This window comes from Halichoeres trimaculatus, unplaced genomic scaffold (genome assembly GCF_033239565.1).
Source record: "Halichoeres trimaculatus isolate MK-OKI-2021-1 unplaced genomic scaffold, fHalTri1.1 fHalTri1_scaffold_19, whole genome shotgun sequence".
Taxonomy (NCBI): Eukaryota; Metazoa; Chordata; class Actinopteri; order Labriformes; family Labridae; genus Halichoeres; species Halichoeres trimaculatus.
Window position 1 is genome coordinate 4,036,511 of NW_027437197.1, and position 17,513 is coordinate 4,054,023.

General features: G+C 39.5%; 1 protein-coding gene across 3 annotated transcripts in view; it reads right to left on the reverse strand.

Moving 5' to 3' along the window:
* LOC141807965 (rho GTPase-activating protein 20-like) overlaps positions 1–17,513 on the reverse strand; it is a 172,813-nt gene that overhangs the window by 28,045 nt on the left and 127,255 nt on the right. For all 3 annotated transcript variants that reach the window (XM_074694181.1, XM_074694180.1, XM_074694182.1), the window contains 2 exons: positions 13,969–14,054; positions 496–672 (listed from right to left, as the gene is read on the reverse strand). In XM_074694181.1, the coding sequence (XP_074550282.1) occupies positions 496–672; positions 13,969–14,054 (263 nt within the window). The remainder of the gene's footprint in view (positions 1–495; positions 673–13,968; positions 14,055–17,513) is intronic.

Here is a 17,513-nt window from a genome sequence, read left to right on the forward strand (position 1 = left end):
TCCACGTCCATGTGTTTACATGTGGGCACCAGTGGATGTCTGTGTGTTTTTTTGGACTTCTAAACATGTTTGTGCTTTTCAAGTTTCTATTTTTGAGTGTGTGTATGTCTGTATCTGTGTGTGTGTGTGTTGCAGTTTGTGGGTGGGAAGCCCCATACTTTAGGACCACGTCAGGCCAGTGTGGCTTTGATCTGAGCCAGGCTTCATATGGGTTTAATTGGCTGGGAAATAATTATATACTTGGGGGAAAATGAGGGAGAGAGAAGCAGGAGGAGCAGGAGAGTGGAGCAGGGAAAGTCGAAAGAAAGAAGCAAAAGAAAGCTTTTGAAAATACACTTTTTGATCAGAGGAACTGTTCAAGTGTTGCTTCTTTGTTTCTCAAATTTGTGCCGTTTAAATCCTTCCTGTTTATTTCTCTCTGCCTTACAAAACCACATAAACACACGCTTCTCCTTTCACTCTGTCATTTCAGAAAACAGGCAGAAGGAAACTGACTTGGCTTTGGCGACCAGCAGTGTGTCCGTGAAGAGGAAGAGGTGTCTCTCCTGGGTCTGCAGGCCTGTCTTTAGCTGCGTCTGGGCGTGTCCCAGGAATATGCGGCCTGGACATTCAGCCAGGAACGCCTGGACCAGCGGACACGACTCCGGGCTGACCGGCGTCAGACAGCTTTCCCTGTGGGGAAAAGAGAAAGAAATACAACGTTTAGCCCACGTAGAGAAATTTGTGGCTTCAAAGAGAAGCCTCTGAACAACAGGTTCTGACCCCAGTGTTGGATGTGGTGAAGTCAAACCTAAAAGACATGTTTATTCTATGATGGAGGCCAAAATTACCAGAAATCATCAAAAATTCCCAAACTACTGAGACAGAAAGACATCCAGGAACTAGATGGTTCAATTCCTCTGCCCCTTTTTACAAGTCGTGCAAAATTCCCTTTCAGATTAGCTCAGAGGTTGCGCAAGATATTTTGCTTGTTTGTCATTTTGACTGACAGGGTCTTAAAAGTTCTGTCAAAGTGAACAATGATAGAAGTGGCAGTTGTTTCTGGATCTTTTTATGACAATGAAACACCCCCCATTCCCCCTTCTTCTTTCTATTTTTCTATTTCTTCGCTTGGTGATTTTTTAATCATTATGATTTTTTCACATTTGTATGTGCTCTTTTTTTTATTTATTATTATTTTATTTTTGTTTATTTTTTTTTTTTTTTTCCAAATTTGCTCATATTCGTTGTGTCCTACTTTTATTATTTATTTTTATTTATTATTTTTTATTTTTTAAATTTGCTCATATTTGTATGTTTACCATTTTTATTATTTATTTTTATTTTATTTTTGGTTATTTAAAAAAATGTTCATTATTGTATTTGTAATTATTTTATTATTTATTTTCTTTATTATTTTCTGAGCATATATTTTAATTTTTCCCCCTTTTTTGTGTTTTTTTTTTTTTGTGTGCGCTGTGGTTGTTCTCTGTTCTTAAAATGTATAAATCTAAACTAAATGATGTATAAAAACATATTAACTGATGACATCAATGTGCCTTTGGAATGTGAAAGTACCTTTGCTCTTCTTGTAAACACAACAATAAAAATGTGAAACAGAAAATAAATAATGATCCCTACATTTAAAAAACGATGATGAGACCTATTAGTTATAGTTATAGAATAATAATTTCAGCATGTCATCACAGAATCAACTCAAATACAACTTTTAACATTAAATATGCAGGGTAATATGTTGCTCATTGGGCAAAAAGAGTAAATATTGATAAAAAATGGACAAATAATCAAAAATAAGAATAATGATACCGACCCTGCTGTCTACAACTATGTCAGGCAACAACACCAAAAAAAAGTACTCAGAGAGCAGGCGGAAAAACTTAAAACTGTTTTGGACTGGATCAATCTCAAATGATGGGCAGATTTTTCCGTCATTGCTCAAAAATTCAGTCAAATGCGAAGAATTATCAGTTATTGCGACCTCTGGCTCTGAGTCTGCAACTAAAACTTCTTGGAGATCCAAAAACCAAGTGGCAACCTGAGGAATGAAAGCAATGCAAAAGTGCAAAAGCTGCAGTTCCTTGAGTGCCCACTTGGGGCTGGCCCCAAAAGCCACAGAAGCTACATACACACCAATTCAAAAATGCTGATTTTTGCAGCAGAGTGAAACAAGTTTACAGCCTTTAAAAGTGATTTTAGACTTGATAGCTTAATTTTCTTTGCTCCCACTTCAGCAAATATTAGTCATTGCAAATGCATTTTTTTAACTTTGGAGGAGCAAAAAATAATCAATCGATTAGTCAATATTGATATAAAATAGAATCACAGCAAGATCTGTACATTTTGTACATATATATATTTCTATTCCTCTCTTTTTCTTCTTCTTTAAAAACACTTTTGTAACCATTTATGAACCCTCCCCTGCTCTTTTCTCAGTGACAGAAATGTCTCACATTCTTCTCTTAATTGAAGTTGCATGTTCCCCTGCCGTCAATATGTGCCACTGGTGGACAGATGAAGAAAAGGGGGGGTATTTTTTTTTTTTTGGAGGAAGAGGAAATACTTGAAGAGCTCCATCCTTTCCTGTTTACTCCTCTCTGCCAGATAAAAGCCCTAAAACCGCTTTGACACGCACACACACACACATTTTCTGTCTGTGCCTCTGCCTCTTTGTGTCCTTCATGTACACAAACGTGTACACACCCACACTTTAATGAACATACTTTCTACTTTTATGCCCTGATCACTTCCCATGTGATTGTGAAGAAGCAGAGTCCTGTTTGTAAACCCTGATAAATAAAGTCTCTGAGTCTCACTGGGAAGACGGACAAGTTTGGATTTTCTCATGCACAATAAACCTCAAAGCAGCATTGCGTAACTGATTGGTTACATAACTAATTAACATAAAGCAGACATCAATGCTGGATTTCTTCCCTTTTTTTGTTCCTCTTTGTGTGTCATCCAAAAATAAATCCATAAATTGGACTGAGAAAATTCAATTTTAAGGCGATAAACGCAGCCAATTAAAGACCGGCGCTCTGCGGGATGCTTCGCCCTGCAGGACCAGGACTCAGAAACTCATTAACTTGGATAGAAGATAAAAGCAGGATCATATATCTGATTATTTGAGGTTAGCGATACATAACTGACTAAGGCAAAGGCGCCATACAAACAAAAACAATATCAACAGTTGTGAAACAAACGCCTGATGTTGCAGGAAGAAGCAAACAGTTTCCATGTGTGACATGATTTCACACCGCTTTGAAGCTTTTACATAACACATGTACTGCTGTAAATTAAACCTCACTTTCTTTCTTCAGAGACAAACAGCTGCCACAAGATGTAAATCTTCAGATTTGGTGTCAGCGCCGTCAGCGTCGGGTCATTCTCAAACAAGCGGGGATGTTTTCCTGCTTTCTTTTTCCAAAATGTCAAACAAGTTCATGAGGTCTGCAAGGCATCAAAGGTCGGCTCCTGTTTGATGTACAAAGATGATGAAAACGTCTCTCTAAGGTGGTGGTAAGACAGGAACTTAAGTGGAATAAGCCTCCAGTAGAGGAAGGTGAAACATGATGCACAGTGTCCATGAACTTTGGCCACTTTTTTAGACATACCTGTCCAACTGCTCGTTAACGCAAATTTACAATCAGCCAATCACATGGCAGCAACTCAATGCATTTAGGCATGTAGACATGGTCAAGACGATCTGCTGCAGTTCAAACCGAACATCAGAATGGAGAAGAAAGGTGATTTAAGAGACTTTGAATGTGGCATGGTTGTTGGTCTGAGTGTTTCAGAAACTGCTGATCTACTGGGATTTTAACCCGCAACCATCTCTAGGGTTTACAGAGAATGGCCCCAAAAAGAGAAAATATCCAGTGAGCAGCAGTTCTGTGGGACAAAATGCCTTGTTGATGCCAGAGGTCAGAGGAGAATGGACAGACTGGTTGGAGCTGATAGAAAGGCAACAGTAACTCAAATAACCACTGGTTACAACCGAGGTCTGCAGAAGAGCATCTCTGAACACACAACACGTCCAACCTTGAGGCAGATGGGCTACAGCAGCAGAAGACCACACCGGGTGACCCTCCTGTCAGCTAAGAACAGGAAACTGAGGCTACAATTCACACAGCAACACCAAAACTGGACAATAGAAGATTGGAAAACGTTGCCTGGTCTGATGAGTCTGGATTTCTGCTCCACATTCAGATGGTAGGCTCAGAATTTGGCCTCAACAACATGAAAGCATGGATCCATCCTGCCTTGTATCAACGGTTCAGGCTGCTGCTGGTGTAATGGTGTGGGGGAGATTTTCTTGGCTCACTTTGGGCCCCTTAGTACCAACTGAGCATGGTTTAAAGTCCACAGAAAAAAAGAAGAAAAAGGAAAAAAAGAAAAAAAAGAAAAAAATGAGGGAAAAAAAACAAAAAACAATGGGGGACAAAAGAAACAAAGAAAGAAAAAAAGGAAAAGAAAGGGGGAGGTAAAAAGAAAATTAGAAAAAAAAGAAAAAAGAAAATAAAGGAAAAAAAGGGAAAAAAAGAAATAAGAAAAAGGGAAAAAAGAAAAAAAGGAAAAAAAAGAGAAAAAAGAAAAAAAAGGAAAAAAAGAGAAAAAAGAAAAAAAGGGGAAAAAAGGGGGAAAAAAAGAAAAAGGAAAAAAGAAAAAAGAAGAAAAAAAGAGAAAAAGGAACAAAGAAAAAACAGAGAAAAAAGAAAAAAAAAGAAAAAAAAAGAAAAAAAAAAGAAAAAAAAAGAAATAAAAAGAAAAAAAGAAAAAAAAAGAAAAAAAAAAGTCCACAGCCTACCTGAGTATTGTTGCTGACCATGTCCATCCCTTTATGAGCACAGTGTACCCATCTTCTGATGGCTACTTCCAGCAGGATAACGCTCCATGTCATAAAGCTGGAATCATCTCAGACTGTTTTCTTCAACATGACAATGAGTTCCCTGTACTCAAATGTCCTCCACAGTCCCCAGATCTCAATCCAATAGAGCACCTTTGGGATGTGGTGGAACGGGAGATTCTCATCATGGATGTTCAGCCGACAAATCTGCAGCAACTGTGTGATGCTATCATGTCAATATGGACCAAACTCTCTGAGGAATGTTTCCAGGACCTTGTTGAATCTATGCCACCAAGGATTAAGGGGGTCCAACCTGGTACTAGCAAGGTGTACCCAATAAAGTGCCCAGTGAGTGTAGGTACCAATTCCTTATGTGTGCTGCCAGAGCAAGCACACATACGTTACAGAGAGCTACACAGCTGCACAGAAACTGCACATTGCTGACTGTAATGTGAACCATCATGCATTCTCACTATTACAAAGCAGAAGTTCTGAATTCCCTTTGAGGTATCAACACTTCCTCCTTTGTTCTTCATGTGCATGCAAATCTGGGAAATGCTCCCGTCAGATGAGCCCACACACACATTTATACAAACGGACCAAACTTCCTGTAAAGCCTCTTTTATTCCCTCCTCCTCCAAAGAGAGAACATCTTCCGTATTCAGCACACATCCCTGCCTCCTGAATGTCAGACTGACAGCTGAGCGGCTCTGCTTTGAGCCTGATGGATGAGCAGCTAACGGCTCCTTTGTGCATCATGTGATGTTGATAAATTGAGAGCTCAGCCTGAGCACAAATACATGGACACCTTTGTTGGAGGCAAAGCATTGTGGGGAGAGCTGTTGACTTTTTAGGAGACAATGGGGGGCGTACGATAAACCACACAAGGCAGAATACTAATGTCTGGAGAGGGAGTGAAAGAGCCAGGGTTTGGTATCAGAAATGATGGGGAGAATGACAAAATCAAGACGATTTTCAAACATCACGGAGTGGGATATCGTAACAGCTTTGGATGCTGCGAACATGTTAAACCTCACGTAACGTTTCAAACGAAACTGCACAATCAGCTGCCCTGCTTGTTGTTGTTTCATCAAATCTGATTCACAAAGTCCTGAAACCAGAGGAGGCTCCGCTGGGAGAGATGATGAAGCCTTCGTCATAACCAAAACCAAGTGCACGCCCCAGGGACAACAGCTGGACAAACAGCTGTGACAGACTTTCCCTTTCTGATTACCTGAACTTTCTTTTTCACTTTTAAACTCAGTCTTCTGCCAGTGTTTGACTCTCATCCCAGATCACTAACTTCCACTTTTCTTTCTCATCCAGTTTCATCTGTTTTTTATATCAACACACACCACGATGTCACCGCAACAATGACTCAAACCCTGGAGGCAGCGATGACACACGCTTATATAACTCTGTCCATCTGTTCAGGTTTATAGGCGCTATAAGACGGCTTCCTCTCACTCTCAGTGTGTGTGTGTGTGTGTGTGTGTGAATGTGTGTGAGATTCAATCAACAGGTTTTATGGCAGGACTCCAACAAAGACCAGCAGACCTGAATGAGCAGAAGACTTCTGGCTGCAGAAGAAGAAACCTCAGCTCGCTGCTTTGTTCCTTACGCAACATCTGAACTCTGACTTCCACAGAAAAAGAGGTAAAAGAGGAGAGTCAGAGCTGTGACACTGAGTCACTGAAGATTTCTGTGTGTTTGTGTGGGTGAGGAATCGGCAAAGAAAGCCAAAGGGTGTGTGTGTGTGTGTGTGTGTGTGTGGTCTGTTTGTGTGTGTGAGCCACTGAACTTGTACGTGTGTGTGTCTGCATACAGAGGGTTGCATCAGCAGCCGTTTGACCTCCTTTTTCCAGATAAAAGCTGTCCAGACTACAGACAAGAAGCAACTGATGTCTCACTGTGCGTGTGTGTGTGTGTGTGTGACTGAGTGTGTGTGTGTGAGGGAAAACAAAGGACAAAGGAAGAGTGTGTTAACATGCAGATTAAAGACGATGTCATTTGCTCAAACCAGCACCGCCGTGAACCGTCTCCTGAATCCACAGTGGGGTCTCTGTCGTTGGTCCTAGATGAGAGTTTGACTGATATCAGTTTATTAAGGCCGATAGATTACCAATAATTGATCCCTGATTCAAGTACAGGCACTTTTTGATTACTCATTTTCTTTATTGTGGGACTAAACCAGGAGTCTTTAACCTGTTGAACTAAATCTTCATCCCATCTGTCAATAAAGCCTGCCACCGCTCTACTTCACCTCCTACAACATCAACAGCCCACCAACTTTTACATGCATCTGTGGCTAACCTCAAGTTTTACAGCCCTGGGAAGATAACTACATCTACAAAAAGACTAATCTGGAAGAAAATACTGATTTTAATTCTGTGTGGATGGATTCATTAAACTGACAACATGCTGACTTGTTATACATGATTGATAGGTGGCGAGACCTAAGCAAACAAAAAATGATGAGTTGAACGATAATATATATATATATATGTATTATCAAATTCATGTATTCTTTCAGAAATTGTGAATTTTTTGCAAATTAATGAACTTTTGCAAATTTTTAAAAAATTTTTGACATTTTTTACAAACTTTTTAAATTTGTAACAAAAAATGCTCATTTTCTATTTGATGCAATTTTGCAAAGTTTTGACATTTTAATTTTTTGCATTTTGACATTTAAGAAAATTTTTGAATTTTTTAAAAATTTTAGGAAAATTTTAAAATTTAGTTTTGCATTTTTTTTATTTAACTCCGTTTAAAAAATGTTCCTGTTTCAATTAATCACTAGATTTTAACAGATTAAAATCAGATTATAGATAGAATTTTATACACTCTATATTTATTATTGTGAAGATAAAGTAGATTTTGTAGCTTTTACATTTTTGACTTTATAGCATTTTTTTTAGGTTTTCAAAATTTTGGCAATTTAAGCAAATTTTTTGAATATTTCCTATTTTTGCAATTTTATATATATATATATATATATATATATATATATATATATATATATATATATATATATATATAATTTTGTACACTTCATAGTTGTAATTGTGGCTTTTGCATTTTTGCATTTTTGCATTTGTTATATTTCAAATTTTTTTGCAATTTTAGCAAATTTTTGAAATTTATGTTTGCACTTTTTATTTACTTTTTCTTTTTTTTAATTTCAAGCTTTTTTGAAATTTCTTGTTTCAATAATAATTCACTAGATTTTTACTAAACATAGAATTTTATACACTCTATAGTTTTTTTTCATTGTGTAGATAAAGTAGATTTTGTGGCTCCAGAATGGCTTCAACCAAGGTGAGCTGAAGAAAAATTGGTTCTTTTGAAAGTTAAAGTAACAGACCCCTGGACTAAACATTCTCAAAATAAAGGAAAGATGTCATTTGAGGCTTTTAAAAAGTGTAAAAGTATAACAACAGAGGATAAATAAAGGTTCAAGATGATCTAAACCTTTTCTGAAACCTCGCCCTGAACCGTCTGTGGCTGCAGCACATCATTTCCATACGCAAACTATACTGTCATCCCTGGCTGACATTCAATGATCTGAAACACACACACACACACACACACACAGAAACACACACATACACACAGGATGAGGTCAGCGCTCTGAAACGCTTCCCCCCTTTTCAGCCAATAAAGAGAGGAGAAGTGACCAGAGGCTGTGAGCCATGATATCCTTAGCAGATCTCTCTATTAAAGTCAGGAAATGTCTTCTGCATGATGTGTGTGAGCGAGTGTGTGTCCTCGCATATGTCATTTTCAGGACTTCAACCACAAAAATCAACCAAAAATCCCTTTTCTGACTTCTTCTGAGGGCTGGATGCGGGCAAGGAGATTGGTTTCAGGATGAGATTAGAAACGAGGTTAAGTAAACACGCTGACATTTATTGATACAAATACAGGTCTTAATTTGTGTGTGTGTTTTAGTCTGCATGTGTGTGTGTGTGTGTGTGTTTCATTCAGGTGTTTCTAGGTTTTGTGTGTCCTTTTGTGGTGACACTGTGCCTCATTATGAGTGAGTGTGAGGTCAGGGCGGTCAGCCAATCATGTGTTTTAATGCTTTATGGTGCAGCCACTTTCCTCCCTGCAGTGTGGATTTCATTGCCTGAAGGAGGAGGAGGAGGAGGAGGAGGAGGAGGTGGAGGAGGAGGAGGAGGTGGGGGCAGTTTTTCTCCAGCTTGAATCCATAATATCCTGAACTGTAAGCCTGGAGGCTGCACGATGAGGTTATGTTTCTGGATGGCGTTGGGTGTGTGTGTGTGTGTGTGTGTGTGTGTGTGTGTAGGGGGGATGATGTCAGTGACTGAGCTGAAGTCTGGGGAGCATATCAGCACCTCTTTGACTGATGGGGAGGGCAGGGCTGAGGGAGCAGGAGCAGGAGTCACTTCAGAGATAGAGGACGACAGTTTGAGAAGAGAAAGGAGTCTGCTTCACAGACAGCGTCTGGAAAAACAAAACGATTGTGTAGTTTGTGTTTTTAGCTTCTAACGGCGATTCTTTAAAGGAATGTTTGTTTGTTGACATGTTTCAAACACTCACGCTACGTAACTAAAAATAAATACATTACCTTGTTGCTTTGCATCCTGGGAGAAGTCTTTTTTGAAAAGAAACGTAGCTTTCCAAAACAAATGCGAGCCTTAGAAAGAGTTTAGCTTATCTTTACAACAGTTGGTGATGGTGCTCATGGGAAATGGAGTCTTTATCCCGGAAAACAGTACTGATTGTGGCCACAGGTGTCACTGTAATCAATGCCAAAAAGTAAGTCCTAACTGTAAACAATCATGCTGTGCTGACTTTAAAAGACGTTTTCAGTTTGGTTCGGAAATAAGTGTCAGAGTGACTGCTCTGTATTTGTTTATGTTTTGGTTTGCAAAAGTTGTGTTGTAGTGAGCGCTCTTAACGCTATAGATAATCTCTGACGTAGCTGTTAGCTTGTGCTTTGTTTTGCTTCATTTGATGAATGTTGAGCTATTCTAGGCTAATTTCTTCTCTAAGTATGTGTCCTTTTGTGAAGTTTAAGCCTTGGAGAGGCTTTTGTCTGTAGGTAGGGCATGTATAAACGGAAGTTAATTTCATTTTGTTGTCAGGAATGTTACTTTGACACAATTAGGGTTGTGTTTGGTTTTATTTTTCTGTATTATGACAGTTTTGCAGAGGTGGATTCAGCCCTAAGTCAAGTTAAGTCCAGGAAAAGAAAGCCCTGTGTCTTTTTTAAGGAATCTGGATCCTTGTTAGCTAGCTGTCTAGTTGCCCTCACATACACATGCTGCGAGGACAGCGATTAATTTAAGAATAGGGCTCCAATGAATGGCTATCCTGATTATTTTCTTTACTGAATCAGGATATTTTGGCATAATATTTGTTTTTACCTTGCCTGCTTAAGCATTCACACACACATTTCAGACGTTCTTGCATTGCTGTAGCGCCACCACAGATTTGGATTGTTTTTGATAAAAGTTTTCCAAACTTTGAAAGCTCTACGTTGTCTTTTTCGAGTATTCTCTCAACTCAAGTAACCGTAGACTGTATATAGAGTGGACAGTGTTGGCTCTGCCATTTACCGTTGTACGGTTTTGAAGCCAAAATTCCCCCGTCACAGGAGCAGCCATTGGCAGAGTCTGTGCAGTAGAGACTGTGAGGGATTCTGGGAGAATCTGAGAGGAGCTGGGTGACAAAAATTATAATTTTTTTTCTTTTGAGAGTCTAATCACTTCTTGACTCTACCTCCTGACATATTTTACAATCCCCGAAAAAAACACACAAGAATGGCAGCTGTCAATCATTGTTGAATGTGACATAAAACCTCATTTTTAACCTCTTTTAACTAATGAAAACAAACCTTTTCAGAAATAGAGGACTTGAATACAAGGCAGCCAAATGATATCGTCAAATCACCACCACAATCAAACGTGAGAAACATTTTAACAAGGTGTATTACTTTTTTAAAGTTTGACCACAGCCCATCTGGAATGACTGGGGAGATGGATTTTTTTTTACCTATACTGCAGCCAGTCACCAGGGGGAGCAGTTTTTGTGGCGACCTCACTTCAAGCCGAACAGTCTATGCATGTAACTCACCAAAATTTCCTCTTCTTTGTTAATGTGAATTTCTTAAAAAGTAGCAGCAATACTGCCCCCACTACATCATGAAGAGAACTGCAAGTACAGTTGAGTTTTTACCAGCTGGTATTTGATTTTACCAATAACAAAAACAAGGCTTCAACAAATTTTCATAGCTGTTGTAATCAATCATGTCGGCTAATCGTTGCAGCCCAACTGAAAAAATTCCACCTTTAAAGCATCAAACATTCAGGCCTGATTATCTTGTGATGTGTGCCCGGCTGCTGTGGTCTCTGAGAAAAACAGAAACAGTATTCATGCTGCACACTAAGAACTATTTCCCCTTTGTCATATTGCCTGATCCAGCAATTTGCTTGGACCAAAACCCCAGTGGTGATTCAATAACAAGTAGGAAGCTGCCAAGCACTGTTGGCAGAGCTGTTGTATCTATTAAAAGTGTATTTAGCAGACTTCAGGGGTGTTATTGTTTTTGCACAACAGTATCGAAGCAAGGAGGGAGCCCAGAGTCGATGATTTAGAGCAGAAAATGTGGAATTAACTGAGATTACACGCTGAAAGAAATCACACCCTGCATCGTGACCTTTCACCTTTACCTGCTGTGAGTCACCTGATCGCGACAGTTTCTCGTGCCTCCCCTTTAACCCCCCCCTGCACACTCATATCCCCATCCGGACTTTAATGAACACCTCCCGAACGGACTGACACGAGAGGTTCTGACCCCAGGTGACCCCCAAACCCCCTGCTGGGAGGTCAAAGGTTAAGGGTGGCAGCTGAGTGTGTCAGGTTCCGGCTCCGTAACTCCTGGGACTTCACACACACACACACACACACACACACTGGTTGGACTTTCACTCAATGCCTCCCTGTCTCTGCTCTTTCTCTTCGCCTGCAAACTGAATAAGTGAGTTGTCTTTCTCACTTTCTTCAACACACACACCGCCTCAAGAGCACTGACCCATTTAACAGTGTGGAGTGTTTCCCTCAGCGCTGGTCTAAACGGTTCAGTTTCACAGCTAAACGTGCTGCAGCTCAGTCTGATCCCTCTGCTGCAAATACTAAAAACTGACACAGGCTCGCGCACACATCATAAACATGTCAGACAGTCGCACCACATCGGGTTTCTTCCACAGACGAACGCTCACATGAGGAACAATTATGGCATAAAGAGCCATATTTTAAAACCTACGAGTGCTTTAAAGGGCATTCGAGGTTTTGCAGACTCTGATGGTTCATTTTTCCTCCTGGAGAATCTGCAGAAAGCTGGCGGGGTCCAGATATTCTGGACAAGGATTCTGGTAAATAAGCGCCCTCCTTAAGGGGTCTGTAATGGTCTATTTCCGACTCTGTAAAAAGAGGAGGAAGAAATCTGCGCGATAAGAGTGAAGAAAAGCCTGATAGGAAGTGTTTGAACCTCCTCGAAGCTATAAATGAGTGAGGGGCTGATAACGCGGATGTTTGACACATATTTATTCCTTTTCTGTATAATCTGTGTCTATGCAGCAGCTCAGGATGACCAGAGGAAGCTCAAACTTCCTCTTCTGCTCAGTGGTTTAACTCCCAGATCACCACTTCCCTCCTTTTTATTATCTCTACATGCAATCCTCCTCTTGAAATCCTGACTCGGTGTTTCTCAAACCGATTTACAGGAGACTTAAAGAGTTGGTGAATCCATGTGTGCATCAGCCAGACATAAAACCACCTCATGTTGGTTTGAAAAAGTGCAGTAAGATGCATAATGGACCATCTTTAAGCCATCCACGAAGTGTGACATAACACAGTGTCCTATCTTAATAAAGGGAGGTCAGTTTTTATGCAGATGACATAACGATTTACTTCTCTTTTTATACCCCAGCAGCAACAGCCACATTAATGGACAAGATATGGTTGCCTGGATGGCTTCAGACGCCAATAAATATACATACGTAAGAAAATAGAATAGGTTTCGAAGTTACGCTGCTCTGTTGGTAAGCTCCAAGCTTTGCTTGTTTTACTAGAAGGAATGAGTACAACTTACTAAATCCCCTCTAGGTCTGTGAACATTAAGCTTTTTTTCTTTCTTTTTTCCTTTTTTGTTTAATTGCAGCTTATGCAATTTGAAAATGGCACATTATTATATTCAAAAGTAAGTTTCAATTAAGTAAAAGCATAAAATCTTTGCCGTAAAAGTGATATTCAAAGCTTGAAAAATAACCAGGAGAATATTCTGTGCAATTGTGAAATGTGAAAACTTCCCATTTATGTTTTTTTTAGGCGGTTTAAAATGTCTTTATTTTATTATATTTTATTTTTGTTAATTTAATTGAATTTTATTTTATTTTATTCTTTTTTATTTTTTATATATTTTTTTCATATTTTATTTTATTTTTAAAATTTAATTTGATTTAATTTAATTTTTTTACTTTTTATTTTTATTTTTTACTTTTAATTTTTTTGGGATAGGGGGCAAGCGCACAATAAAAATAAAAAAAGAGAAAATTAAAAATATTTTTTAAAAATGTCCTTATTTATGAAAAATACAAGTTATGCTCCAATTTGGATGAATAGTATCAGTTTTTATGCAGATGACACTGCCCTCTATTTTTCTTTTGACCACAGAAGAAATAAACTCTTAACACCTTTCTGTAGCTGGTAAAAAAAACTTCCACTAACTCAGTGAAGTCACATGTTTCTTTTACAGTCTTTTTGAGGTATCACTCCTTGAAATCCCTGGCCCAAACTAAAGAAGAGAAATGAATGACGCCACTAGAAACTCTCCCATAAATCGTCCTCGTCGCTGACAGGCACCAAAAACACTCTGAAAGAAACAAAAAACACTCTGACAAATCACCGCCTGATAAATTTATGAGAAACCCCGCAGCTGGATGAAGCGTTCTGCAGCCGTCACATCTGTAACATCATCTACTGAGAGAAACCCTGAGTCCACGGAGGCCAAGAGTGATGTCAGCCCCACAGCAGCTCTCTATGAGAAAAGCAGGACGCTCTTAGTGTGTGTGTGTGTGAGTGTGTGTGTCTCATACCTGGACGTGCTTCTGGATCTGGTAAGTGCTTTGCTGATAACCAGCGAAGGAGCCGACTGTCGCCTCTGGGCCAAGGTCTTCATCTTCTGCACATGAGGAGAGACAAGGACAGAGACGGGTCAGTGATGGAGGAGACGCTTTCTGCACCATCCTTTCAGGTTTGCATGTCAGTGTTTACACGGGGAGACAAAATATCTAGAGTCAGCACTGCTTTGGTCGTGTTTCTTGCTGTGGTTGATGCAGGAAACACGGCAGAGGATGGCGACTCAGAGAAAAGGAGAAGTGACAGCAGTGAAGGAGGGAAAAAAGGAAACGAGGAAGTGAGATAAGTGGATAAAGATGGCAGCAGACTGAAACAGAGTGACAGAGTTGTGAAATGCCTTGTCTGCTGTTGCACAATGTCTGTGCATCCCCGTACACTCTGACTGTAACGTGATGAATTACACGCTGCCTCACTGAGCTATGACAGGCATCCCGCAGCTATTTCAATTAAACCGAACGTATCTGCAGCATACTGCGCTCCTCAAACCTGCCAACCCACCATGAAAAACTCACACTACAGTCTGTCAGCTCGGAAAAAAAAGCTGGAAAGAGTCAAAAGAATCAACATGAATGGGACTAACAGGTCACAGTCGTCTCCTGCAGAGGTGTTGGAGGAAGAATTTGACTTGTGTTAATTATAAAGCAGCAGCACACAACGCTCAGGCATCCAGCGTAACATGATGAGCATCATGAGACACATTACGGGGCGCGTGGGGGCAGAAAGATTTGTTTACTTGATATTTTCCAACACACAAACTGAAGCTCCTCTTCTCCTTATTAGGAGATCTTTTATTTTGGTGCAAGTCGTTTTCTGATTCCCTGCAGATCTGTGTCGTGATCAGGGGCACGTTGGCCAGACTTTCGTAACATGGGTTGGCGAACTGGGGCACTGACTTATGCCCCACATACTTCACATGGTGGTAAGAAGTTTGTGTACACGAACAAATAAGCAGCAAATATTTATAATTTCTGTCTCAATCAGTCAAGTCTACTCTAACTGTGAACATAAATGTAGTGGAATATGGATGTTTTTATCCATTTGCAAAACTTTTGTACTTTCAAAGTCACACAAGTGTCAGCATGTGGGTCTCTGAACTTTTTTCTGAAAATTTCTGTCACAAAAAAATCGCAAAAGGAAAAAAAACTACGATACAACACAGGGTTTGCAGCTCAGCCAATTGATAGTTGCCCAAAAATGCAAAGCTCAACTTCACGATGGTGTTTCATCAATGTGATTCCATATTGTATAACAGCTTTTTGCAGAAGTGCAAGAAGTATGGCATGCAAACATCAACAGGAGCTTCACTATGCCACTGTTAGTCTTTCCAATCAGGGATAACCTGATCTGATACACGGATCTCAGATTTCGTTACATGATTGTGCTGATCCAGTTTTCACATGTTTTTCAGCACTGTCACGCTTTACGGCTGCTGTAAATCAAACCGCGTTGCGAACACGTCCTCTGTGTTTGTCCTCTGGACTACTTCTCTTTGGAAAGCAATAAAAGTAAAACAGCATCTTGCTCCTTGAGGAGGTACCAACAGGGCTAACTTTGATGCAACAAATAGGATTTGTAATTTACGACAGAATCACCCAACGAGTACGGGATTTCTCAGATTGGTATCGGCAAAATATGTCATGAAAAAACTGGATCAGATTGGAAGTCAAAAAATCTGTACACGGAAAAAAACTGAAACAGTAAAAAAATTGTCTAAGTATACTTGATATGAGCCATATTCAACTGGTCTGTCCAGAAAAATGTCTTATTCTAAGTTATTTAATGACAAAAATTAGGTCTGAATTGCTTGAAACAAGTTCAAAAATCTGCCAATGGATCAAGAAAAGTTACTCTGAAAATGTTCTTGAAACTAGAATAATGTCTTAATACACGTAACTTTTCTCTTGTTCCATTGGCAAATTTTTTTGGACTTGTATCAGGCAATTCAGACCTCATTTTGTCTTTAAACAACTTGAAACAAGACATTTTATGGACTGTTCAGTTGAATGTGGCTCATACACTGAAAAAGCTGAATCTTATCAAGTTTTTTTGTCTTATTTTAGGTAAAAATTGACTGATTATACTCAATATGAGCCACATTTAACTGGTCGGTCCAGAAAACATCTTGTTTCAAGTTATTTAAAGACAAAAATGAGGTCTGAATTGCATTAATCAAGTTAAAAATCTGCCTATGGATCAAGGAAAGTTTCTCTGAAAATTTGCTTGAAACTAGTCTTAATACAGGTAACTTTTCTCTTGTTCCATTGGCAGATTTTTTTTACTGGTTACGAGCAATTCAGACCTCATTTTTGTCTTTAAATAACTTAAAACAAGACAATTTTCTGGGCTGATCGGGTAAATGGAGCTCATATCAAGTTTAATGAGACATTTCTACTAAAATAAGACAAAAACACTTGATAAGATTTCAGTTCTTTGCAGTGTATCGTAGGGATGGATACCTTTCACATTTGAAATTATATGGTATTGATGCCCTGTATCTGGCTATTGGTATAGACACTCAACAGTACCAATTTTCGGTACTTTTTTGGTATTATGTGGTAAAAATATGAATTTGTTTAGGTACCTAAACATGGTACCATTTGATTTTATGTGAATTGGTACCCGTACTTTTGACAGAATTTGGTCTAAAAATACCTAAATTGGTACCCCTCCCTAGTGTATCAAGACATCTCTACTTCCAATGGCAAATCAGAGTCTGCACAACTACTTCCCACTGGTGAGGCAGAACAAAGCATCAATATCCTGCTTTAATATCCCGTCTTACACTGGAAATGTGTAAAAACCTGTGGTTTGGGAGCTTGGGCTGGCACTTTCACTGAATAAATGTGTCAAAAAGGTCTAAATTATGAAAAAACTGCCACTTGGTGCAAGAACACATCCTCTTTCCTTCTAAAGTTCCCGTAAACTAATGTCAGATTTTCTGCGAAGCTATGAAACAACTACCTCACTACATCCTGGGTCTGTTTCAGGGTGTTTATGGTTTGTGGAAAACTCTACGGTTGGATCAGATCGAGGTTTCCTTCATGTGAAAAACTGACCCAGATACGACTGCAAACGCTGCAGATTTTTACCCAAATTACATAAGTGATAAACTTCTGTTTTTGTGCAATCAGGCTGGATTATGACTGAAGCATTTAGGACAGAGTTGCTTCTTTCCTGCAGGTGAGAGATGATTGACAGGATCATGTCACGCCGTGATGACAACACTTCACTCGGCGTGGTGGATCAACAACGACATGAGCATAAGACAGTGTAAAAACGAGCCGTGGTGTCTGAATTATGCAGAAAGCAAACAGGATTTATGGGCTGTTATCTGCATTGTAAACACAGCCCTCCATATGGACCACACGCCCACATACGTGTCGAGCGTGTACCTGTCATGTTTGTCAAGTACAGCTTGAGATGAGCTCTCACCACTGACACAAACATCTCACCTCCACCCCTGAGTGAAGAGAGGCATGTGGAAACTCTACATTTACACGGC